The 25,536-nt window shown below is 59.9% G+C and overlaps 3 protein-coding genes and 1 long non-coding RNA gene across 8 annotated transcripts in view; 2 read left to right on the top strand and 2 right to left on the bottom strand.

Moving 5' to 3' along the window:
- Positions 1–6,482, bottom strand: part of RAP1GAP2 (RAP1 GTPase activating protein 2) — a 55,376-nt gene extending 48,894 nt beyond the window's left edge. The window contains exons 1-2 of one of the 2 annotated variants that reach the window (XM_071816880.1): positions 6,433–6,482; positions 4,137–4,253 (exon numbers count right to left, since the gene is read on the bottom strand). In XM_071816880.1, the coding sequence (XP_071672981.1) occupies positions 4,137–4,253; positions 6,433–6,482 (167 nt within the window). Of the gene's footprint in view, positions 1–2,169; positions 2,252–4,136; positions 4,254–6,432 lie in introns of those variants that run through there. The other variant, XM_065852936.2, reaches the window with a different exon arrangement.
- A 2,288-nt stretch (positions 6,483–8,770) lies between these two features.
- On the bottom strand, positions 8,771–10,892 carry LOC139829468 (uncharacterized). Of its 2 annotated transcripts, none has more exons than XR_011741940.1 (2): positions 10,678–10,892; positions 8,771–9,559 (listed from the first exon to the last, which is right to left on the bottom strand). It is a non-coding gene; the product is annotated as an uncharacterized lncRNA (long non-coding RNA). The 2 variants fall into 2 exon arrangements; XR_011741941.1 differs by lacking the exon at positions 10,678–10,892 and adding an exon at positions 9,669–10,087.
- CCDC92B (coiled-coil domain containing 92B) lies at positions 9,854–20,406 on the top strand. The gene is made up of 4 exons (XM_065853421.2): positions 9,854–10,286; positions 13,546–13,699; positions 15,875–15,922; positions 16,605–20,406. Exons 1-4 carry the CDS (start codon positions 10,026–10,028, stop codon positions 17,252–17,254), a joined length of 1,113 nt encoding a protein of 370 aa, XP_065709493.1. The 5' UTR covers positions 9,854–10,025; the 3' UTR covers positions 17,255–20,406.
- Positions 20,407–21,045: 639 nt separating this feature from the next.
- The window catches only part of CLUH (clustered mitochondria homolog), a 28,720-nt gene continuing 24,229 nt past the window's right edge, over positions 21,046–25,536 (top strand). Inside the window, exon 1 of one of the 3 annotated variants that reach the window (XM_065853420.2) lies at positions 21,046–21,200. In XM_065853420.2, coding sequence (XP_065709492.1) covers positions 21,083–21,200 — 118 coding nt within the window. In that variant the 5' untranslated portion in view covers positions 21,046–21,082. Of the gene's footprint in view, positions 21,201–21,397; positions 22,001–22,724; positions 22,747–25,536 lie in introns of those variants that run through there. The other 2 variants (XM_071817041.1, XM_071817042.1) reach the window with 2 other exon arrangements.

The raw sequence follows: 25,536 nt of genomic DNA, 5'->3' as shown, positions 1-25,536 counted from the left end.
GTACAGAGCTGCCTGTTTTGTCAGGTCCACCCATTCCGGAGCTCTGTCTTGCTGGCGAGGGGAGGCTGTGTCCTTAGGAAGAGCCTGTTCAAGCAGACGTTTGTGTGCCTGTTTGCCCCCCTCTCCCAGCCACAGCCCTTCCCATGCAGGGTCAGCACTGGGGAGGATGCTCCGGCCGGGCAGGCTGGCACGGAGCTGGACCAGCGGAACCCGAGAGCATTTGGCCCAGATCACACAGCAAACACGGGTGGGATGCATCTGCAGCCTGTGGAGAAACTGTGGTGAGACAGAAAAAGATCTGCTCAAACTGAAAAACGGGGCTGGCGAAACGTGGAGAAGGAAGGAAAGCATGGGTGAACCTGAACATGCTTTGGCTGGGAATTAGGAAGTTTCTCATCTTTAATACAAACAGTTTCTGGATCAGTTTCCTAATAACAGAAGGAAAAACAGAAACCTAACTGACACTCAGCATGCTTAGGAAGACACCACAGGAGACGGTGCCTGCAGAAGCGGGAGCTGGACCAGCATCTGCCCTCAGCCCTCGCAGCCCCAGCAGCAGATGGGAACCAGTCGCTGCCCAGCGCCAACACGTGCTGGCGCAGGATTAGATTTAGGCGGCAGTCAGGGCTCAGATTCAAGGCCAAACTTGTACATGGCTCCATCTAAACACTGCGAACAAGACATGCAGGATTTGGACTCAAGCTTTTCAAAACCCTGCTACATCTTGCCAGTATCACCTGTATTTTTCCACCATTTTGAGAGGTTTTTGAAAGAGCTGGGCTAGATTCAAATCAGAATTGAGAAACAGTTCTTTCTGGTTTGGCATCCAACTTGGAGGCAGATGTTAACTCTAAGCAGGGATTCATCTGCCCCCACAAAATTGGAAAGAGATCTGGGGAGAAGGAGCTGTTTTTAGCTCCTGGAAAAAATGTCTCTTCCTACTGTTGCTACTGAAGTCCTGTTCCTGTTTCCACAGCAGCCACTAATGACAATCGAGCATCTGACTTCAGGTACACAACAGGCAGCAGAGGGACTCTCCCAGCAGCCCCCAGAACCCGCTACCATACAAACACGCTCAGGGATGAAGAGGAAGGAAGGATGCTAAAACAAATACCAGCAAATTAAAAAGGCAGGTTTGCTGCTATGGTTATTGTGAGCTGCCCTTTGGGAGGAACCAGCAGCAGAGGGAGCATGAAATATCTGTTAAACCTGGTGTGTGCAGAAAGGGAGCATGCTGCCTGGAATCACGCTTCTTGTTGCATCTGAATTTAGACTCCTTGGCGTGTTTCCAACCTTCAATAAATCGCGCCATGTGGACAGACATTATGTCCCTTGTGCTACTAAAACAACAAGCAGTCTTAAATAAAACAGCGAAGCCTGGAGTATGCAGAAGATGAGGAAATAAAGCAGGACGCGGCAGGATCCGTCTTGCGTCCCGCACACAGCAGGGATGCAGGTGGCACGCTCGCACGGCGGGTTCACCGGTGGGGATGAGCGGGATAAAGGGAAACGCTCTGCTCTCCTCAGGAGCAGACATGACGCTGCTTCTCCGGCAGAGATAAGCTGTGGTCTTGCTCAAAGAGAGAGGGGAGCAGGGCCACCCCAGCAAACAGGGTGCCGGGTGCATCACGGGGCTCAAACCCATCCCTTTCTGTGCCCTGCTTCTGTCAAACGCAAGAAATCTGGGGCTCCTCAGCAACGAGGCGCCTGGGGAGGCAGAACCGCGACCCGCAGCCACCCGAGGGGGCACCGACGCCAGAACCCCCCAGGGCCGGGGAGCAGATCGCTGAAAAGCCTTTTGAAGTTGCCTCCTTTGAATTGTCATTATCCAAGTTAAGTGCTGGCAATCACCGCAGTCACACCGGGGCACAGATCCCAGCTTCCGTCCCCGAGCCCCCCACACAAAGCCCCCGTGCCTGAAGTATTTAGCGCAGATTTAAATGCAAACCGAGAAGCTGAGAATGGCAAAGCATTTCAACAATAGATCTCTCTGCTCTGCCTTACATTTGCATTCAGACAAGCCCATACAGGGTAAAAACAAGGACAAATACGGACTTAAATCTCTTCTGTTGAAGGATTACCCTGGATATTTATATTCTGGTCCCCACACGCGCTGTAAATACCGCTATGTACGTGCGCTAGATTTAGCAAGACCCAAAAGCCCCTTACCTGTGCTTGCGCCGCTCCCGGTGCAGCAGCCGCGGCCGCGGGGGTGCGGAGCAGCGCGCTCCCCGCCCCGCAGCGATCGCATCCCCGCGCAGGCTCCGAGCCGGGCGGCGGTCGCGGGGGGGCTGCGGGGCAGAGCCGCCCCCGCTGCACCCCGCGCGGGGACGGCAGCGAGCGCTGCGCGGGTGACGTGGCGGCCAGAAATCGGGACCCGGTCCCTTGGGGCTGGGGACGTGCCGGGGTCCTGGGCAAGGGCCGCTCACAGCGGGGGCTGCGGTGGCACTGCTGGAGTAGGAGCCGCCAGCGAAAGCTGAGGTTCTCGCCTGTTAAACCCGACCAGGGCTTTTAGAGTGAAAGGGCTGTTTTGTGAAAAAATAACTAGAAATGGAGCTACTCCCTTCGCATTCAGCTTTGAAAGGTGACTTTAGCCTGGCATGTGAGCCCCTTCGTGTGCTACAGCCAAACTAGAGATGGACACAGTCTGGACCGGGCAAAACAAGAGCTTCCAGGGACAAAATGTGGACCCCCTGAGAGCAAAGGTGGGATTTCCATTCCCGCTGACAGGCCCCATCCTTTCTAGCCCACAGGTCACCCCCCAGCCCCACGCTGCTGCCACCCAGCAGAGCCCCAAGGATCAGCCTGCGCCACAGAGCTCAGCGTGCTCCTCACAAGCCACATCACTCGGGTCCCGCTGCTTCCTAAAGAGATCCAGTGAAACCAATGCAAGTCCCTTTTTCGGTAGCCCCCAAACCCGTTTAACTGCTCCCAAACACAGCACTGGGGGGAGGTCCAGGGCTAAAGCCACTCAGTTGGGCAAAGAGCCATAGGAAACAGGCCCTGTGCTCTCATCGTTCTGTAAGTGCTGCTCAAGTGGGACCGATGAGTACATTAATGTGCGCAAATAATAAACTACACCTGTTACATTAACCCCAGGCAGATCAGCCCTCCTCTTCCTCAGTTGTGTCACCACCTTTATGCAAAGAAAAAGCAGCGAGTGCTCAGCTCGCCGTGCTCACCGATGTCCCACACGCTCCACCAGACTTCTCCAGGTAACTCCCCAGCCCACCAGGAAATCAAATGAATCCAGTGGAATTAAACCCAATGGTATTTAACATTAATTATAAATGGCATTACACACGTTAAAGTTCCACATACCCCCCTCCCTCCCACTGTTATTCTGGCACAGACAATTCCAGGGAAATAAATACTTCAGGGCTTTAAGGGCTCTCAGAGCAAAACTGCTGCTGAAATAAAGAGGGAAAAGCTTTTAGCAGTGCAGCCACCCAGGGACTCGGGGTGTTCCAGTGCTCTTAACAGGCAGGAAAACAGACACAGCGCTATATGTGTCTTGAGGCCCGCAAGGCTTTTATGTTAACGGCGTTTTATCATCAGACACTGGGATCCGAACTGACAGCGATGCATATGCATCAGCCGCGAGAGCCGCGGCACATGCCCAGGACACGGCTCCCAGACGTGTTCTCAGCGAGCTGTGAAGGGGAGAGTTTAAGCACCAAGTGAAATCGGGAGATCAGAACAAATACTTTCCAGAGATCACTTGCGATTGGGAGATACGCAGCCCGAGGCTCCCAATTTATTTTCTAAGTAAGCCTCAAGTGTGCTACGTGCTTAAAGCGGGTCCCCAAAAGATTGCGTGCTTGACAAAAAGCATGAGGCTTTTAAAACAGAAGTTTGAGGCAGCAGTCAGTGATTTGTCCTTTCCGCTGCTGTAAACCTGAGGGTACTTGTGTGACGTTTGCAGCTCCCGGCTGTAACCCCTGCATCTGGAACCTTACTTTAATGTGAAAGCCAAGCTGCTGAGATATTCACAGGGCTCCAAAGACAGGCTGAGGCTCAGGAGACCCACCTCAAAGCCACGAGGGCTCATGGCACAGTGGGCTGTCAGCAGCACAGCAGGGACACAGCAGCACTCCCAATGGACCCCAGTCCTGCACCCACCAGCCCCCCCGTACCTGCTGGGCGAGCCCAGGTCCGCCCGGCTGACGATGCGGTGCTGCTGGGGCGAGTACAGCCACTGGAAAGCCGTCAGCGTCCTCTCCTCGATCCGAAAGCGGCCTTCTCGCACGTACCTAAAAATAACAGCAAGAAAGACTGAAATATTTATTAGCGCAGGATTGCGGTGAGGGAGCGGCAGGACGCGGAGAGCAGAGCAGCTGGCTCAGCACCACCGGCCGCTCTTCGGTGGTAGGACCAAAACATCACAGCCCCAACTGTCCCCATCAGCAGATGCTCCCATGGACACAAAGCCACAGCTGGGACAGGGCATCCCTTCCAGGGTGTGCCCAGGGGACGGGATGGTGTCCCCACCACCACTGCCACCGGGGCAGAGGTGCCCATCACCCAGCACGGGCAGCTGCAGTGCAAAGCCTTGCAGAGGACACGGGACGCCCCAGGCCATGAGCACCCGTAACCCCCAGGCACAGCAAAGAGCAAACACCTCCAAATGGGATGTTTCACTGTGAAACCCCAGGAGGCAGAAGCACAGCACCCCCAGCTCAGCACCACCACCCTGAGGCATCATCCACTCCCACAGCTCCCGACCAGCCCCGGCGTCAGGCATTAGTCTGGTCTGGGAGCCAGTGCTTTCTAATATTGTTTTGAATGTCAGGCTAGATGTTGAGGCTTATTAAATAGTATTCAAGTGATGAATTGGTGTTTATTATTTTAATTAGAGAAGTACAGGTTCTCTCTTACATGAGCAAAATGTCAGTAACCGCGGTTGTTCCCATATTTTAGAACCCAATTCTGCTGCCTGTTTTCATCCCAACAACCAGCTGCACTTCACACACCCTCCTCTGAACATGAAATTTCATCAACAAGCAATTAATTATTTAAAGCCCCTGTAGTGCTGGTTGGAGACACACGCACACACAGCTGCGGCAGCCATGAAAGCCCAGGCAGGGCTGGGGGGGCTCGCAGCCTCTCCCCGCCTGCGGATGCTGCGGCCCCAACTCACCCAGCCCAGGGCTGGAGGTCCTGCCGGGGCCAGGGGCAGCGTGGGAGTCGGGAGCTGCTGCTCCCAGCCAAGGGGAAGCCAGGAGGTTCTTCGAGTGTCACCGGTACAGACTGACCCGCCGATTTTCTTAGTACAACCAACCAAGCACATGACAGTCCCAGCGCTCCCCTGCGGCTCGTGCATACGGTAAGATCGCACAAAGTAGCGGCAGGCAAGGCAGGACGCCTTTTGGGAAGGAAGGGGGCGGGGAGCGAGACGGGGCGGGGAGGTGGGGGGGGGGGGGATGGCGGAACAGCCAAGTAGCCATTGTAACAGTTCGGGTCTAAGTGTGCAAGAGAAATAGTGTCCTAGGATAAAGAAAGAAAAAGCTTAACAAGCGCAGAGTAATCCTCCGACAATTTCCACTGCGTTCCTCCAGGTTTGCTGGGAGCCCCAGTCCAGCTCTGGGGTGCAGGATGAGCCCTGGGCTCGCTCCAGCGCTTACATCAGCAGCACCACGCTGTGACCGAAGTCACCCCAGTCACAGCCTGGCATCGCTACAGCGCCCTGCTCAAAAGTCACAAGCTTTGGACGTCACAAACCACACAATTAAAAATCAAAAAACACAGAGGAAGCTTGTTTGCAATGTCGGCCCAGCTGCTCCGGCCACTGTGATCGCCCGGTCCCAGCAGGAAGAAGCAGGTCCCCACGCACCAAGCCCAGAGCAGCCTCAGCACCCCTCCACCCCCACCACAACAGCCAAGGTGTCCCCCAAGCATCCCGTGCGTGCCCCAGAGACTTCCCGCCGCCCGTAGAGGACCCAGGCGTGCCCGGGACCAGGGCGCTGCTGCTCCCCACGCTTCTCCCGCGCAGGGCAGGGCCATTTCCCAGAACTGGATTCCTGTTTTGGGATCCAACTCTTCTACTGGACCGCAAACACCAGAGATGCCCCTGCAGCAGCTGCAGCCCCGAGCTGCCCTCTCCCTGTCCGGGGACCTGGCCCGTCCCCCCCGGCTGGAGCGGCCGCCCCTCTGGGACCCACCACAGCTCCGTACCCAGGACCACACTGCGACCCTTGGGCTGCCCCGGGGGACCCCAGGGTGCCGGCGCTACATCCTGTCCCCCCCAACCCCACCGGAGCCCTCCCCGGCCGGGATTCCCCAGTTCACCTGGCTTAGCAGCCGGCACTCTCCCGGGCTAGGAGCACCCCCCACACTAAAGCCGGGACCCCCTTGCAAACTGAACCCCTCCCGTCGCCCGCCGGGACCCCCCAGCCCGGAGCTGCCGGCCCCTGCGCTGCCCCCCGCACTCACCAGCGCACCAGCTCCCAGCGCCGCTCCCCCGCCGCCTTGCCCGAGGCCATGCCGGCCCGGAGCGCTGCCGCAGGGCGGGCGGGGCGCCGGAAAGGGGGAGCCCCGCCGGGGAAGCCCCGGTCCTGCAGCGCCGGAGCGTGGTCACCGTCCCCGCGGGGGCTGGGGCGGCTGCGCGGGCTCCTGCGCGCTCCCGCCTCCTCCGGCACCGGGGGACCGGGCCGGGCAGGTGCGGGGGGGTCACATTGCCCAGCCCCGTTATGTAAAGCCCCGTGCAGTGCCCGCTCCCCCCAGGACAACCGAAGCGCGCTCGGGGGGGCTGCGTGGGTGAGGGGCGCCCGCCCACCGGCTGCATCCCACCCGAGCCTCCAAAGACACAAGAAGCTTCAAATCACACTAAAAGCTGCTCCTCAAAAGTGATGTTTTAGCCCTAAACCCTTGCTTTTTTAATCTTTAAGAACATAATTTCCCAACTCAGCACCCGCAGCTGCTGCACCCATAATCCAACAGCTTCATTTAAATCAAATAACATTGATTACTGATGTAAGTACTTGTTACTGGCAACTCTGGAGTCCCAGTCTTGTTGGGCCCCAACACATCTGAAAGGCATTAGTGCCTCTGTGCCAGCTGCCCACTGGTCAGAAGCAGGGCGGTGCTTTGCCGTGTCAGCTGGAGAGGCAGTGCCTCCTCAGGGTCATGTCAACAGAATTCATGTGCCACTTTGCACCCCCAGCGCTGTGCTGACCCCAGTGGGATGTCCCTCTAGGCCAGCGCGCCAGAGCCAGCCTGGCAGGTTTGGCCTCCTTTCCCCAAGCTGTGCCCCGTTCAGCCGGGCGCCACACGGCTGCGCTGCCCCAGCACCACCGCAGCCCTCCCCGCAGTCAGCTGGGCAGAGCAACAGCCTTTGAAGAAGGACAAATTGCGTTGCTTAGCTCAAGTAAATATCCTTACAAGTCTGGTATTTTCAAATCCCAGTGGAAATGTTAAGCTAATGTTAAATTTATCAAAACCCTCTAGCTTTTAGTCCTCCATCACTTTAAGGAGCTTCTTATTAGGTTCTTCAAAGTAATTAGAAGACACGCACACATTACTTTTCAATTAGGTTGCAAAATAATATTTGAGGCAAAGTTAAACTCATTTTTAAATTAATGCAAAAAAAATCCCCTAATAAATAAGTTGGGGTGTGGAGGGGAAAGCAGTGCTCTAAAGCACTCCATGCAGTTGGCCCCGCCGGGCACAGGACACGGGTTTAACTTTGGTGCACACTGAGACAGACGCTGCTCTTGGGAAGTGGCTGGATTATCGCCGTATTGGTTGTCATCTCTGGTGGGAACTGGTGTCACCCATCGCAAGGTGTGTCACCGCAGACAGACTGGTGGGCGGCCCGCACCGCTGCCACTTCCCGCACCGCTGCCACTTCCCGCACCGCTGCCACTTCCCGCACCGCTGCCCGCACCGCCGCCCGCACCGCTGCCGCTGCCGGTGGCGCTGCCGGTGCCGCTGCCGCTAGAGGCCAGTGTCGGTTCGGAGCTGCGGGCAACGCCGGCCCCGCCCGGCGGAGCTGCCGCCTGCGACACCGCGCTGCAGCACCGGCAGCTCTGCCACCTCCAGCGCCCTCTCTCCAGGGCGGCTGCCGGGGGCCAGAGCCACGACTCTGCAGCCAAACCGGGCTCGGGGGGTCCCTGCGCAGCTGCTCCCGCCAGCCCCGCTGCCACCCACGGGCCCGGCCAGCGGTGCTGCCAGCACCTCTTCGGCAGCGCTGCAGCTGCGTCTCCCAGCTGGTGCCCAGCAGGCCAGGAGCAGCCCGGCTCTGCCCGGCAGCCTCCGGAGCTCCGTCACGCACCTGGGCTGGCAGCAGGGACCCCACAACTCCTCCTGAGGCTGAAACGGGCATTCCTGCCAATTTTGACTCATTGTGTTGGTTACAAACCACCTCAGACCCATCAGAGAGGCCGTTCCTGTCTCTCAGAGCAAAGTGGGAGCAGGGAGCAGGTCGCAGCATAACTGCAGCGCAGGCCAGCATGGTTGCAGGAGGCATTAGCTAGGGGGCTGCTAGGCCATGTCCCAGTCAGAAAGCTGAGAGCAGCTCTCTCAGATCAAAAAGCTGCCAACCAAACCAGTTCCCTGTGGAATGGTGAGCACAAGCAAGAGAGGTGATGGGAAATGTTGATAGTCTGTGTGCACTGTGGCTGAATCCAAGCTGCCAGCAAGCCCAGAGGATGCGCCGTGCCCCGCTGGGTCAGAGGATGCGCTGTGCCTGCTGCCTCCCCCGCAGCACGGCTGTGTCCCCGAGCCATGACCTCATTCACAGAGGCAGCGCTCCCCGAATGCCTGACCTTGGTTGTTTGGAGGCTTGTCCTTTATTCACTGGAAAATCAATGAAAATTGTACAAACCTGGCGAAACATGATGCACTCAGAAATCACTCCTCCCGCTTTCTCCAACCCCCCTATCTGTAACTCACTGCTACTCAAGTTAGCACATGAGTTAGGGGAAGACACAGTGAGACATTAAAACAGCACACACCCCCAAACATAGCAAACTGCAAAGAGAGGGGCAAAAGACACCTTGGCAAGAGTTCACCTGATGGTTATAAGCAGCTGAGAGGTGCTCCTGATGAGACAACATTTATCTGAGTAAGAACGTCTGCACTGTCTTTCTTCACACAGAAATCCTTCGCCTCTTAACAACTCGTCATTGCAGGAAGATCTCTTTTCCTCAGAGAAAGCAAGTTGAGAGGAGGCCCACACAGGAGTCAGCACAGGATAACCTTGACTGCTTTGTGTAGCACAGGCACTTGGTCAGAGGTTTGAAACACCCAAGGGGAAGACGGGGCGCGTGGGATGGCGAAACGATACCATAAACCATACCCTGTGGGCTGCCCTATAACATCTTCCCATGCTGTTAGTGCACCGAAGGCTGAGTACGCAGAACAGTGGCCGCTGTAATGTGAGGATGGCAGCACAATCTGGTTGAGCATCAGACCAGGAACACTGCACTCTCTGTAGCAGATTTGGGAATAAGGGAATGGGAATCAGCAGACTGTCAGCTGACGGGGAGGACGCTACCATTTCTCTGCGCCTTCACTGCCATGCGACATGGAACAGGCCACTGCATCTGAGCTTCCCCTGCTGTAAAAGAGGCACAATGAATTTAGTCATCTTTGAAAGTGGAGCCCCAGCTGGTCTGCATATCACAACAAAAGGGTATGAAAAATTAGTAACCACATAAGCAAACCACCTTTTCTCACCATCTCTCTGACCACAGCTTCTGGGAAGCTCTTTTTTGACTCGCGTTCCCCACCGATTTCCCGGCTGGAGTGGGGACCACCCCACGTTTCACTTCCATTCCCCCCCTTGACGCTAAAAACCGAGCCCGTGGTCGCTGCCGGTGGCGCCGCAGCCCCGGGGCTGCGCTGGGGGCTGCTCTGGGACGCGCCGGCTTCAGCACCGCGGACAGCGGCGGGGAGCGGGACCGGCGGCGGCCGCGGGGCGTCCCGGGGAGCGGTGCCCGGTCCGGTGCGGGGTCCCGGGAGCGGAGCCCCGGTCTCAGTGCGTCCCCCCCCGGAGAGAGGAGCCCCGGCCCGGCTGCGAGGGGATGTTCTTGGCGCTGGGGTCGGTGCCCCGAGCCCCCGCCTCGGTTCCCGGCGCGGCCCCGCTCCCCGCCCTTGCCCCGGCGGAGCTCCCCAGTTCCGGTCACGTTGCCGCCTGTTTACGGCGCGGCTGGCGGCGGGGCCGGGCCGGGCGAGGCGGGGCCGCCGCAGGCAGCGCGGGCAGCGCGGGAGCCCGGCCCCGGCCCCGGCCCCGCCGCCCCATGACGCCCAGCGGGCGGCCGGCGGGGCCCCGCCGCTCCCCCCAGGTAAGGGACCGGGGCTGGGCGCGGGGGGCGGCCCCGGGCGGGGAGAGCGGCCCCGGCGGGCGGCGGCGGCGCGGAGCCGCTGCGGGGATGCGGGCGCTGGCGCGGGAGCCGGGGGCCGTGGGCAGGGAGCGGCCCGGGCAGGGTCTCCGCGCTGCGTGGGGACCGTCCCTCCAGAAGTTGCCTCCAGCCCCGCTTGTGCCTGTTCTAGAAGTTGCTTCGCCCCGGCAGCCCCACCGCCGGTTCCCCACCCGCTGCAGAGGCAGCTCCGCGCACAGCGGGTTCGGCTCCGGCAGCCGCAGGGTTCAGTGTCCATAGCAGGACTCAGCTGGGGACCAGAAAGCGTTGCTCCGAAATTCCCGAAGTGCAGGATGGCACGGGGGGGATCACCCACCTGATGTGATGATTGATTCGAAGCGTTGACAGTTGGCCAGATTCTGCTCCTGGCAGCGAGCTGAATCCATAGTTAATTCCCCCAGAGCCAGCAGGAGAAAACACGGCCTTGCTTTCAGCATCTGCAACTGAATCACAAGCTCCAGCTTTGGCTGTTAGTCACGCAGTGGTGTTTAGAGAATTGCGAGAAAACACAATAATTTATAACCATCACTTGTATTGATTTTATCTTTAAATAGATACTGATAGATAGTGAATAACAAATAGGATTCCAAGTGTAATTCTGCTTCTGCTGAGATCAAGGAAGGTTTCCCACTGACTTTCACAAGGCCAGGATTTCACCTCCAGTTTCTATTCCTGGCATTGCTGCTACCTCTGTGACCTTCTGCAAGTTTCTCAGCTTCCTGCTGCCTTGTTTTCCTGACGTTTAAGGACATACGAGCTTTGTGGCATTGTTGCTAAGTTTGCGTTTGTGTTCTTTGAGATCGTAAATACTAAGCAGTATAGATTTCTAATACGTGTCAGTGTTTATTCCTGCATATGTTTTAATGTGATGGAGAGGGGTTTGCTGGCAACCACAACAGGGTAAATTATCGACCTGTTTTGGCAAACCTGGTTTTTGCCCTCTGACTCCTGGTTAATTTGCCATTTAATGGGGAAAAATGATTACGTGATCTCGGTTTGACGGTGGTTGTGCTGAGTATGTGTATGTGCCATATCTGCCTTTCAAATGCACCATCAGAGCAGAGGTTTTTCCTTGGGTCAAAGTTTTGGGATTCCGATTGGCACGAAACAGCAGCCTTCAGTGTAGTTTTGCCCTGGAAGCGAATTCTCAAACAATGTCTGTGCGATGGAAACCAGCTCTTAGCAGACTTGCAGCTAAATCGTTGTAGCTACTGCAAGAAGTTGCTTCAGTCATTTTGATTTGCAAACCGAGCTCTGGTGAGTTGGCATGGAATTGCGAATCCCACCGAGGTCTGCGAGCGCTCTGGGCCAGCCGGCTGGGATCAGGACCCCATGTGCCCTGTCCCAGAGGCTGTAGTCGCACGGTGAAAGCAGTGGAACGTCTGATGGTCCTGCCGGGAGCTGAGAGCTGTTTCTCAAGCGAACGGGTGAAGGTCAGGGTGGGCAGACACAGCTCAGCCAAACCCGCTAAGGATTTCTCATAGCAATGCTGAAAACAGTCACGTAAATTATGCAGGCTTCTTATCTTCCAAATCAGAGACAACAAACAGCTCTCAATTCCAGAATTGTTTTTCTTTGGCTTTCTTTACAGCTTGATATTTAATCAACTATTTATTTTTAAAGGAAAACATCTTCATTGGTAAAAAAGGGTAATTTCCCACTTAAAGGGAGGAGGGAAAGTTCAGTGGAAAATTTGCAGCCATTTCTATTAAAAACGTTTCAACTAGACAGAACAAAGTGCTTGAAAATAGCACGATGTGTCCCCCGGGCTTTGTCCAACCTACTTTCTGCCGTTCCCGAGATGAGGTGCACGGCTCCCACCAGGAGGCTGCTCGGCCCGGCCCGGCCCGGCCCGGCCCAGCGCGTTGCAGCCCCGCGGCCGCCGGCAGGACGGGCCGTGCTGCTTCGCGCCTCCCGCCTGCAGCAGGTGCTGGGAAACCGGCACAAGTAAATTACCCCCCCCCTTAGCAAATTCCCCTCCCTCTCATGGAACGGGAGACCCAATTTAAGGATTTCATGAATCTGGGGATGCTTTGGCTCTGAACTCACGGCACTGCCAAGATTGCTTACTGCGGAATCGAGCTTAAATGCAGTTTGATTCAATTTAGGTTGTGGGAATTATCTTGAAATGTGCTGCGTTCCCCAGCTGTGCGTGCCATGAACGTGAGCCTGAACGCGAGCCAGAGCGCCCGCTTCGTGCTGAAGTTTCTGTAGAAAGAAACCTGAAGCCAGCTGTGAATGAAGGAGGGAACGGCGGCAGCTCCCCGGGGCCAGGACGGTGCACGCAGTGTCCACTGCTGGCTGGTGCACTGTCACCCCGTGGGCACCGCGGTTTGCTGAGGCTGCCCCTCCTCCTGGGCTGCGTGCGGGGAGTCAGGGTAGATTCCATGTCAGGGTAGATTCCATGTCAGGGTAGATTCCATGTCAGGGTAGATTTCATGTTCGCAGGAAATGGTATTTCCCAGGATTACGGGTTCTTTCAGGGGGTGCTTTTCCCCCGTTGCACTGGCACGGTGGGCAGCTCGCGCCGCTGCTCTGCCGGAGCCTCACGTGGTGAGGGACCCCGACGTGCGCCGCACCGCCCGGCGCGGGACTTGCGGTGGCTCTGCTGTGCTGGCCAAATTACTGGGGAAAATGTTTCTTCTTCTGGAAGACAACACGATTCTCCTTGCCGTGTAACACTGATTGGGTTAGACGGAGCATATTGTATTTTTCATGTGTTAGATCTCTCGCTGCAGTTACTGCTTCGTAACATGCGGCTTGTCAGGCGAGAGCCAAAATCGTCTCTGGTGCAACTCCCACCTGGGGACTGCAGGAGCAATCCTGCCCCAGATGCGATCCTGCTCGGCGATAAAACATTTCCTAGGGCCAAATCCAAAATAGAAAGGAGCCATCCTGATGTCAGGGTCCGTGCAGCAGCATTTTCTGCTCCTGCAGCCCATGAGCCTCCAGCCTGAGCGCAGCAGGACAAGAGCCGGTCCCAAGAGGCGCTGGGGCAGTGGGGCAGCTTGGGGATCGTTCCCTGGGGACCTGCTGAGTGCAGCTGCGTCACGCAGAGCCACGGCCAGTGGAAAGGGCAGATGAGAGCCGTCCCCCCCCTGCCCCTCGCCAGGCTCCGGGGACCGGGCTCGCCCGCCCGCTGAGCTGCGCACATCTGATCACCAGCCATCTCCGCTCCCCACAGGCCTGGACCGTGAATTTGGTTGCGATGGAGACCGTGTCCCTGGAGCACCAGATCCAGAGCGTGCAGCGGCACATCGCTTTCCTGAAGAAGGAGCAGATGGAGCTGCTCCACGACCTGCACCTGGAGATCCTGCGCCTGCAGAAGCACTGCTCAGGTGAGCGCTGGGGCGGCCATGGCGCGGGGAGCCGCGAGCCCACCGAGCCCCTGCTGGCACCCGGGGCCGGGCCCACGCGGGAGCAGGCGCTGGGGCTCGGCAGGACGCAGGGGAGGCGAGCACCGAGCCAAGGGATCCTGCCAGTGCGGGATCAGGGGACCTCCATCCCTTCCAGCCCCCTGCTTGCACCCCTGCCCAGGTGCCACCAGCCCCTGCCTGGACCATGCTACATGGTCCGATGGGGGTCCAAGCCCCCGGAGTCGCTGCTCTGCCGGTGGGTGCCAGCAGCTTCCTCCAGCTGCAACACCGAAGAACCAGAGTGATGTTTTTCCCAGGCATCAGCTGGCCAAGCAGTTGATAAAACAGGAGTCTGTGTTGATAATCCAGCATTAAACCCCTCCCTCTGCCGGCGTGCCGTGCTCAGGGCATGCTTCGGAAGCAGGATTAGCCCCGGTGGCTCAGCGCCCTCCCGGCTGCCTGTGCTGCACCTTGCAGGGCTTGGGCTGCAGCAGTCGCTGCCCCGCGGGACTCTTGGTGTAAGGCAAGGGAACCCAGCATCAGCCAGCAAGATGCTTCTGCCTTTTCCTCCCATATTCTGTGCCCACGAAGGTATTTTGATCATTACGATGTGAAAGTGGTTCTTCATTTCTCTCAGGTGCCAGTGGGCCAGGGGAAAGAAGTAATGGGGGCATGTGAGATCACTTTCGGAACACAGCCACTGGCCCCCGCCCATGGCCCTGCTATGCCAATGTCACCCAATGTCACCCTCCCCTTCAGCCAGCCCCGCTTCCCGGCCCCCCGCCCGCCACCAACCCTCCTTCCCGCCTGTGCCAGCGCTCTCATCAATAATTCAGCCAGAGCTAATTACTCCTTGTCTTCCAGCCTCTCGCCCTCCCTGATTCCTGGGAAACAAAGACGTCTGCAGTGATAGAATTGTCTGTTTCTCTCCATCCTTTCTGAGCGTTTGCTGTTCTGTTCCGTTATTTTAACGGCTTCATCCATGGCCTCTCCAGATAGGAGACAGCAGAGCTCTCGTGCCTAAGCCAGCCCGGGGGGTTGGGAGTCCCCGGGGCACAGCTGGTGATCAGGGGTCTCCTGGTCCAAGGGCAGCCGAGTGACAGCCGTGTGGGACGGGACAGGTGACAGCCTCGGCTGACGTGCGATTCTGCAGCCCCCTCCCGTTCGGAGCGATGGGGGCAGCCCGGCTGGTGTGCAGGTGCCTGCAGGCGGTGTGGGTGCCGCAGTGCGGAAGGCGCGTGCAGGGGGGCGCGGGGCCGGTCAGCGTTCCCGTGCCCCACGGCACCGCGCCCTGCAGCTCCGGGTTCCACGGCCGCAGCCGCGGGGCAGCCGGGGGCCTCACAGCCCTCCAGAGACCCCGCCCGTTCTCGGCCGCTTCGGCCCCCTCTCTGCAGGTTTGTTCTCCAAGACAGACGGGCAGAGAAGCCTGAGCCAAGCGTTTCGTTTCAGAAGGATGGCAGTGATGAGGATTAGAGTCAACATGAAAGCAGATTAGAAGAAAAATGTAGGGCAAAGATTAACCATTTTAACTCATTTTCAGGGAGAAAAAAGTCCCAAAACAACCGAATGCTGCTGCTGCCCTTTTCCGTCTCCCTCAGCTGCTGGGGGTTTGGTGGGCTGTGATCATTATCTCAGAAGAGTTTGTGTGTAAAGGAGCGCAGGGTAAAGCGGACACAAAGTCCCTCTGTGGGCACATCGTGCTGGACGAGCCCGTCCCACACGCGTCACATGCAGAGATCACCCTGAAGCACCGCATTGTGAAATACCTGGGGCGGCAGCTTACACTTTGGTCTATTTTCAGTCCGTTGCTCTGCTCTTTGTTCTGATTTAAAGCACTGAAAATGGTTCAGCAACTCTCTTAGAGAAAGCAATGGCATTGCCAGAGAAACGGAGCCTCCCGCTCGCCGTGGGGCAGGACCCGCAGGTGCTGCGCTGGCCGCATCGCAGGGGCAAGCGCCGTGGCAGATCTCAGACCTCAAAGCTGCTTAATAACATACGAATTGCCAGGATCATGTGTTTTTGTCTCAGCCCATGGCTCACGCCAAGGGCAGGCAGAGGCAGCGCCGCAGCGGTGCTGAGCGCCCGTGTCCCCGGCCCCGGCGGGAGCGTGCGGCGGACAGGGGATGCTCCTTCAGTCCCCTTTGGTTTCTCTTGCAGAGCTCACCCATGACCTGGAGATGAAGGAGCTGGAAGCCCGCCAGCAAGGTAAGGGCACAACCCCAGATAAGATCCAGGGGAGCGTGTCTGGGTGTGGGGGTGGCCCTGAGTCCACTCCTCCTGCCCGGGGTGGAGGTTCCTTCCCTGCATGCACAGCCTGGCTCCCCCGTAATCCCGGATTAGCATCTCTGTCCTCGCTAACTGGGCTGTGGAGTCTCGGGTTTGAGCTCGACAACCCCTCCTAAACTGGCCTGGCAGTTTCACTGCTGCCGTGTCCTTTTCTCTTGCAGCGGGTGTTGTCCCACCCATGCCCCCTGCGTACACTCAGAGCCACCTTTAGGGTGAAACACCAGCTACCCAGGGAAATCTTAAAACCGCAGCATGAGGCTGCAGCGAGGCAGAGGCGGCAGGTTCCATGGCAACGGCATCCTCCGCTGAGACTGCCTTTGCTCTCGCCCCGCGGTTTGGGTGTCGCGCACAGTGCCGTGCCCGCGGCGCTGCGGCCGCGGTGACGGGCAGGGGTTTGGAGCTCTAGCTCCCAAAAGCACCTGAGCAGCCTCAGTGACACCACTGGAACAAGGCAGCACCACGGAGCGGCCAGCAGCTGCGTCCATGTGTCCTCACAGTCGTGTCGGGATGGTGCACAGACCCCCGGGACCTGTGGGCTGAGTCTGATGTGCCAGGCTGAGCCCCCACTGCCTCCCCTGACCCCTGTGCCTTGTCCCCACAGATGTCCTGGACCGGGAGCTGGAGGAGAAGTGCAGGGCGATGGAGGCCCAGCTGCAGGAGAAGGAGAAGGACAACCTGGAGCTGCGCAAGGAGCTGCGGCACAAGGAGACACTGGTGGCCGCGCTGCGCTCCAGCCTGCGCAACAAGGAGCGCCGGTTCCTGGAGGAGCTGAAGCGGCGGAGCCACCGCGTCACCATCCTGGACACGGAGCTGCAGAAGCAGACGGAGGCGGCCGCCTACCTGTCCCTGCAGCTGCACGCCACGGCCCAGCGGCTGCCGGGGCCCCGGGCGGGCGGGCGGCCGCCCCCCGAGCAGCCCCCACCCGAGGGCAGGCCCCGGCGCCGCGGCCACCGGCCACATCCACGGCGCCCACCCGGGGATGGTGCCCGCGCCAGGGACCCCGCGCCAGAGGAGCACGACGCCATGCCCGACCCGGCGCTGTTCCTGTACACGGTGCGGCCGCACGGCCCGCAGCGCCCAGAGCCGCCCGCCCCGGCCCACGGCACGGCCGGTGCCACCGCGGCCACCCGGGCACAGAGGCCGCCCCGGCAGCCCCCGCAGGAGCCGGCAGCCAGGGCCAGGTCAACCAAGGGCGAGCCCAGCAAGCGGCAGGGGCCTGGCCCCCAGAGTGCTCCCCGCACCCGGGAGTAGGCGTCGAGGGGACGGCACGGCCCGCCCGGCCGGCATGGCCGGAGCCCAGCGGCACCGGGGTGGGCGCCGGCCGAGGTGGCTTTCCCCGTCCCCTCGGAGGGGCAGGGGGAAGGGGCAGCAGAAAGCGGGTCCCCTGCTCGCACTCCTGCCCACGGGCAGCTGGGAAAGATCCCCCGGCCCACAGGGTCTGAGCCGCTGGGCAGCCCAGCGCCGGGGCTGCGGAGAGGAGCTGGCTGAGCGCCCGTGCAGAGCGCAGGGAGAGAAAAATGAAGGAAAATAGGATTTCTGCGATGAGAAGATCTGCTGCTGCCGCTGCCGCTGCCGCCCGGGGGCAACGCCAGGTGCGTGTGCCAGCCGGGGTGTGTGCGGCACACGGCGCGGCACCGCGGGCTCAGCCGAGCCCCAGCCGGCACTGAGCGGGGGGTTTCAGGCCGGCTGTGCCCGTGCTGGCTCTGGGCGGGCAGGGGGCTCGGGTCCCGGCTGTCACCGCTGTCACCGCTGTCACCCGCCCTGCAGCGGCAGCGGGGCGTCGCAGGCAGGCGGTTCCCGGGGAGTCGCGCGGGGGAGGCACCGTTTGGCCTTTGGAAATGGCTGTTTCTCTCAGGTTCGAGTGGTTCTGCGGGGGGTTTGTCTCTGTTCTGACACGGGAGAGGGCAGCGCACGTCTGCGCTGTGCGGCTGCTCCTTCGGCTGTGGGGTGTGCAGCCGCTTTCCTCTCTCCTTCCCAGACAATCCTGATGGACAGAGTATGTTGCATTTTTATTACAAAATCCTTGATAAAATCATGGTGTTCATGACTGACCTGAGCATCGAAAAGGGGAAGGAGAGGTATGATCCTTCTTCTCTGTAAATACCTTCCTAGCAATCATCATTTTTAGTGCCTAGTATGTAAATGAAGCAACCCTGTCTGAGCTGCAGAATCTTTTCCTCCTCACCGCTAATTAGCAGCTTGCTGAAGGAGTTGATCTGATTTCCAGTCCCCGGTCGCTTTTGCGGTGTTCATGGGCAGCTGGGCAGGCCTGACCCCCAGCCCTGGGACAGCGTCCTCAGCGAGGGGGGAGCTCCCAAGGGGACGGGGAGGGGACCCCCAGTCTCCCCCTTCACGCCAGTGTAACCTGCTCGGGAAGAGTTGTTGGGGTGAGCCCTGTGCTTTTCCCTGGGCACCCTTGTCTGGGAGCGGGAAGGATCAGCTCCTGCGCGCTGTACCCGCTTCCGTCACTGCTGCTTTTCTTCGGCGGGAGGGAAGCTCTAGAGATACTATATATACACTTACATATATATATATATATATACACATACATGCACTTGTTTTGAAGGGAAAACACTGTATGATTGTAATAGAATGATGTCAAGATAAATTATTTTAATCTTTGTATTTATATAAAATGATCAAAGAGATCAAAATGTTCAAAAAAAGAAGAACAAGCAGACAGCGTTCCCGTATTTCGCGGAGCAGGTGCTGCGCGCCGCAGGGAGCGGGCAGCGCTGCCCTCCCCGGCGCAGGGTCCTGCGGCCCCGGGCGCAGGCTCAGACGAGCCCCGGCCCGTGTGACTCGGATCTGTAGGTGTGTTTGGACTCGTGGGAACCCAGGGGGTGCCCGGTGTCACCCTGCACCGTGTACCTGACACCCACAGACCGGGGAGTTTCACCGCAGACACCAACGTGCTTTGTATGGAATGAGCAATGTTGAATGTTGACTCGTAAAGCTTAATGATTAGACTGGAAATGGATGCATAGCAATAAGCTCGGTTGTTAAACGACGTCTTATGTCTGTACAGCACAACGTGCTGAGAGCTCTGTGCAAGGACTAACAGCCGGGCCCCTCTCCTCCGCACCCCCTTCCCTCTGCAGCGGCTCATGGATTTGATGAGTTGGGTTTCTTCATTTCTTTCTTCCTCATTGTTTCGCCTAATGCTCCCAGAGAAAGCAGCGTCTCAAACTGCACAACCTCGCAGCAGGCGTGGGGCGCGTGGCACGTGGTGGGGAGGTGCTCCCGCTCCACTCACTGTGGCGGTGCCAGTGCCGCGGCAGCAGACAAAGCCCATCCTGACGGCTTGGTGCACGCTCCCCTGGACTTATTTTAACCTTGGGCAGACCGTTGGGAAATTCTCCCTCTTGACCCTGTTAATTAAAAAGCCATATTTTCTGAATGTGTTTGCTGGAGCTAATCCAGGTGCTCCCGGCCGCATCCTTCCCATCCCACTGCGGGGCCGCTCGACCCCTGGGGTGGCTGTGGGGCCGTCCCGCTGCCGCAGGCGCTGGCACAGCCTGGCCCCCGCGCGGCCACGTCCGGCTGCCTCGGGGAGCTGCGCCGGAGGCCGAGCACAGGCGCTGTGAACCGCCTCGCCGCGAGCGGGGCTCGTGCTGTTGGGGGGGAACGGGGTCGCACAGCTGCCGGTGTGAGAGGGGCACCCAACACAACCCCCGGGCACCTGGAGCTCCGCGGGGTGCGGCGACGCCTCCTGCCTCTCCCAAGAGATTTCATTCATCTTGTAGCTTCCGGAAGAGATCCCCTCTCCTGCCATTGCAATTATAGGAGGAATGAGATCACTCAAATCTTTGTATGTCTGAAAAACCAAACCCTTTCTCCCCCTGGGCCGTGGCTGAGGTGCTGAGCCTCAGCACCCCAGCCCTGCGTGCACGGGCACCACCGGTATTTGCTTGGGTGCTTCAAGGTCACGTGGAAGGTCACTGTCACCGCAGCCCTCGCCAAGGCTGTAGCGGCCCTGCTGAGGCGGGGACGGCCCCTCTGCCTGGCCAGAGCTGTGCTCGGGACCGCGGGAGGCTCTGGCCTAGGGAACGGAGCGAAGGGCCCCAGGTACAGCCCCTCCGCCCCCAGAGTGGCTGCGGTTTAGTCGGAGCACAAATACGCTGCTTGGCTGCGTTTGTGGAGCTCAGCTGCGAGCACGACAGCCCGTGCCCCGTGCCGGGGAGAGCCGCTGCGGCGGGACGGATGCCAAAGGTTTGATAGCGCTCTGCTTTACTTGAATGTTCCTTTTACAACATGACACCATTATTCGCCAGGATGATGTTGACTTTGCTTTTTAACCAAGTGCTTTTCAGAATGTGTTAATATGCAGAGTCTGGAGTATGGAGCTGTACTTTAGGAGTCGTTGTAATACGCCTTTTTCTTAATAAAGAGATCGAAATCTGCGGAGCGTTGTCCTGTCCCGACCTGCCCCTGACCCTCCGGCTCCAAGCCACGGCCCGCTCCAACCCGAACCACCTGTGCTGTGCTCCGGGAGCTGCGGGGCGCACGGTGCGGGCGGCGGTGCCCAGCGGCCCCGGAGCAGGGGCCGGGCAGCCCCGCGCGCCTCTGCCGGCTCCGCGCTGCTGCTCCCGTGCGCCTGCGGCCCCTGCAGCCCCCGGGCCCCGCTCAGGGCGGGCGGCCGGTTCCCACGGCCTCTGTCCGCGTCCACCGTTCCCCGCTGGCCCGGGGCAGCACAGGCCCCACGCCGGGCCCGTGCCGGTTCCCCAGCAGGCGCTGCCGCCCCCGGGTGCGGCCCTCCCGGCCGGCGACCTTGCGGCCTCCGGGAAGGTCGCCCGCAGCCGGTCACCTTCGCTGGATCCTGCGGGGCCTCCCCGGGCCGTCCCTGCGCACGGCGCCTCCCCGAGCCCGTGGTCCGGCCCCGCAGCCCCGTCCGGCCGCCGCAGGGGCGGTTCGCGAGGGCCGAGGCGGCCGCGGCGCGGCCCCTTTAAGGCGTTGCCGGCGGGCGCGGAGGTTGGGCCCAGGCGGTGCGCCGTAGCGGCGCGGGGTCGCGGCACCACGTGGGGCCGAGCGGCGCTGTCCTTCGCGGCGGGCGGGCGGGCGCGGGGCTCGGCGCGGCCCATGGTCGGTAAAGCGGACGAGATGCCGCCGGCCGCCGTGCCGGCCGCTGCGCAAGGCGGCGAGCAGCAGGAGCCGGGCCCCCGCGGCAGGAGGCCGGCGGACACCCAGCAGCGCCCCGGTAAGGGGGCCGCCGCGGCCGGGGCCTGTGGCGGGAGCGCGGGGCGGGCCCGGCGGGGCCGGGGTGCCCGTCCCGGGGCGCCCGTCCCGGCGGTGCAGGCCCGCTGCCCCCTTCGCGGCGCCCGGGACCCGCCGGGAGGTGGCGGGGGAGCGGGGCCGCGGCGGGGAGCCGGGCGGCGCTGTCAGTGTCGGCTGCCGGTCCCGGCAGGGACAGCCCGGCGGAGCGGCCCGGGCTCGGCCCGCCTGTCCCGCCGCGGGGTCGGGCTCCCGGGTGCCCTCGGCCCAGGGGTGCCCGGTCCTTGTGGGAAGCAGTTCCGGGGCCCGCCGCCCGCTCCACGGCTCGGGGAGGCTCCGCGCGGCCGGGGGAGGCGCTGGCAGCGGGGCCGGGACGCGTGATTCCCGCTGCTCGGCCCGGTCCCGGCGAGGCCGAGCCCGGGGCCGGGGCCCTGCGGAGCGGCCTTGCCGTGCGGCGCTCCCGGGCAGGCCCGTCCCGGCGGAGCGGGAGCCCCGGCCCCGGTGAAGGTCACCTTCAGGGCCGCACCACCGCGCGGCCGCGGGGGGGGAGCGGCCGCTCCGGGGCCCCGCGCTCTGCCCGGGCCCGCGGGCTGCGGAGCGGCGGGTGGGGCGGGAGCGGCGCGGCCGGGCCCGCCCGTGCGGGCCGCGAGGAGCCGGAGCCGCTGCCGCTGCCGTTGCCGGGCGCGCTGCGGCGGCCGCTCCGGGAGCGGGCACGGGAACGGTCGCTGGACATGAGGGTCCGGGCGAGGGGGACTGGCGCTGCCCGCGCTGTCGGTGTCGCGATAGGTGAGAGAGGCCAGGGCTCTCCTGGAGGTTCACGCTTCTAGAGCCATTGTCACGATGAGAAATGCTCCAAATGAGACCCTGGCTTTTCCTGGAATGGCCGGTGGCTTGTGTGAGTTCTCCACTGAAAACTGCGTGTTTTAACTAGTTATTTGCCGGCTGCTCTAGCTGTAAACTGGAGCCTGGGTGGCTCAGGCCAGGGCCGCGGTGCAGCCCCGTGTCCTGACCATCCCCAGCGCCTGCTCCAGGGCTCTGGGCACAGACCGCACGGGGCTGCCTCTGCTCTGGGTGCTGCTGATTGTCAGGACGTTACAGTCCTGAGGGCTGGTCGCGGCTTTAGCCTTTTTCTCTGATCTTTAACATACAAGAAGGGCAGGAGCAGCGTGGTTTGTGGCTGGCCTTCGTCCTGGGGCACTCGTATCCGCCGAGTGAGTGACCCGTGCTTCCTCCCTCCCCTGGTTTTATGGCAGTGAGGTGAATCTTTGAAGTTTGCCACCTAAAGCAAAGTTCATGAGCGTTTGGTTTGGAGCAGGCTGGACACAGGCCAGGAGTGGGGAGCGCGGTGCCGAAGGCCTCCCCCTCCCTCCCGCATGCTGGGTTTTGGAGCAGGCGTCACGCCAGCAGTGCCAGCAACTGGGTTAAAAAGTTACCCCATGTAATCCCTGCCTCTCAGGGCGAAGGCTGATTGCTGAGGGAGGCAGGGAGCTGGAAAAATCCTCCCTGGGTTTCAGCACTGCACAATGGCTCAGGTGGCTCCTGGTCTGGGGAGGAGGGGGAGGAAGGGGAGGAAGGCTCCTGTCCTGCCCGCAGCCTGGGGCTGAGGCGGTTCCCTCCCGCATGGCTCCCCGCTGCGGGGGCTGGGGCAGCCTGTCCGCGCTGCCAGCATTGCAGCTCTGCTTCTCAGGCCTCTCTTTCTGCCGGGGAGGATTTGCCGCTGGTGCATGTACTCGCCGCTGCCTGTGCCTTTTCTGGGGCACCCCGCTCCGTCCCAGGGAGACGGTCGGTACCGCCGGGCAGGCTGTGAACCCCGCTCCGTCCCAGGGAGACGGTTGGTACCGCCGGGCAGGCTGTGAACCCCGCTCCGTCCCAGGGAGACGGTTGGTACCGCCGGGCAGGCTGTGAACCCCGCTCTGTCCCAGGGAGACGGTCGGTACCGCCGGGCAGGCCAAGCAGGTGCCTGGCTGAGGATCGCACCGCTCTGCTGTGCCGGGCAGGGACCTGGGGCTTGCTTGCGCTGCTCTCCTCTGTGTGCGAGAGGGCTGATGACCGCTTCTGTCTGCCTCCAAGCCAGACAAAACTGTTGGGGCCACTCTGTCCTTCTGAAACACACAAAAACATGAACAATTGGGGTTCCTCCAGTGATTTCTGACGGGCGCTGTTATGGGTGAAGTTACCTTTCTTGTTAGCTAGCACAAGATGAAGAGACAGCTGTTGCATGCAGCATTTCTTGGATTATTTTTGGTCCTACAGTTGCCACTGTCTTCGAACAAGTTTGTCTCAGGTGCAAGTTTAGCAGTGCTTCTAGCTACCATAAAATGCTTTGCAACCTCGCCTTGCCCAAAGATTTGCTTTTTCTAATTAGGTCTTTCCATCCCTGTTCTTCCTGGCCACCCGTATCTTCATCCACGTCTTCTGTTAAAGAAGTGGAGAATGCAGGTGTTAGCGGAAAACTGCTGCGGAAGCAAGCGTAGCTGTGCATTAGTAACAAGGTCAGGACGCTGATTCTTAATCTTGGGATCTGCTGTCGCTGTCTGTCGCCCGACCTTGGAGGTTCGCTGGTGTTTTGGAAAGGGTTGAATTGCTGGCAGTTGGGGTTTTTTAATATGCAGTTATAACAGGCTTCGGGGGGAGAATCAGAAGAATATTGTGCAAGAGAAATCTGATCACTGCTCCAAGGTGAAGAAGAGGAAAGGAGTGTGATAACAGCATCTGTGCGCAGGCTGGGGGCTGGGAACCCGAGGGGATCGTATCTGGAGTGGTTCTGCCGGTGGGATGACAGAGCCGAGCTCCTGCTGGCGGCTCGCTGCTCTGCCGGCACAGCCGTGCTCGTGGCTTTCCCAGCTGAGGAGCAAAAGTAAGTAGGTCAGGAACATGCACCTGGATAAATCCACCTGCAGAACTGCCTCATGCACAGTAAAAAGAGCGTTATGCTGCAGTCCTGTGTTTGTCTTCGTTGTCTGTAAAGGACTAAACCTGGCAGCACACCCCACGCCAGCGCACCTTTCCAGCGCTCGCTTGGCTCTCTTGCATTGTGCTCTGTGGGTTGTACTAGAAAGCTGTTATTTCTAGAAGCTTTACAAGTCAGAAGTCCATGCATTTTGTTATTTGCATTTGAGAAGTAAAACCAGCCCACGGGGCAGCGCTTGGACAGAGCGCGAGAGGTGGAAGCCAGAGCGCGGCTGCTGCGGTGTCGGCGGTGGCCGCCGCTCTTTGGAAGCAGGTCAGTTTCTCACCAGCAGTAACAAGGCTGGCTGAGGGTTAGCGTTTGGCTCTCGCCTCCCGCGAGCACGTGGCTGATGTAGAGGAGCTCGCACGTACCTGTTTGGCAGCTGAGCCTCCTGTTGCATTCCACCTCTCCAGCGTGATGGGTCTGGGACGGGTGGTTATCAGGCATTTTCTCGACGATTCGGCGCAGAGGCACTTACACGGGTGACAGAACTTCCCTCTTCAGGTGCAAAAGTAGATCTGTACTCGCAGAAGCAAGGTCTGTTCTCAAGGTGCCACGGCGCTCACCGGCCGCTTGACGGGTGCCGAGGGAAGAGTCCCGTGAAGCGAGGGTCCCGGCAGCCAGGTGATATTGGATTAACAGCACATTTTTTGAAACAGTGTCTCCTTAGTTTGGCATCCTCTTTCACGTTAAAGAGAAAAGCTCTACTGCAGCCTGTTGATGAAGCTGCAGACTCAGAGGAGTTTAGTGCGGTTACCGTCCAACGACAGAAAACCGCAGGATGGTGACTGTTGCCCAGCGAGCCTCGTGTTGTGCTGGTCCCGCTGCACGCAGTCTGACGGGAGAGTTCACTGACTTGGGCTCTCGCTGTCCCGGTAGCTTTCTGAAACTAAGGTATGTGCCAGAGTAAAACACGTGGATTTGGAGAATCATCGACTGATTCTCAGTATCTGTCTGAAATGTGATTCCTTCATCCAGTGCTCTCCTCTTGAAATTTGAGGAACACACTCTTCCTAACGCAGTTGATGTTTTTGTCAGTGCTGCTCTTTGCACTTTGCCTTAGCTCCCAGTCCTTGCTCCCGGTCTCTGTGATGTTTGAATTGCATGGGTCATCCAGCCAGCCAGTTTTGGGACTCAGTTTCCGAAGTTTTGGCCAGATAGAAAGTTTACAAATGGGTTTACGTGTAGTTCCCAGGTGTAGAGAGCACAGTGTGGGTAACCCGGGGTGCCAAATGCAAAGTACGAGGCATTTCCGTGGCCTGTCGGTGCCTGAGCCGGCAGCTGTGGGACCGGGAGTGCCCTCGGGCACAGCTGCGGTGCCCGTGTCCCACTATCAATACAAATACAGAAAAGCCACAAACTTCTCAGCAGG

The sequence above is a fragment of the Patagioenas fasciata genome, chromosome 19 (genome assembly GCF_037038585.1).
Source record: "Patagioenas fasciata isolate bPatFas1 chromosome 19, bPatFas1.hap1, whole genome shotgun sequence".
NCBI classification, from domain to species: domain Eukaryota; kingdom Metazoa; phylum Chordata; class Aves; order Columbiformes; family Columbidae; genus Patagioenas; species Patagioenas fasciata.
The sequence above is the reverse complement of the archived record's forward strand: the minus strand, read 5'-3'. Positions and strand labels throughout refer to the sequence as shown.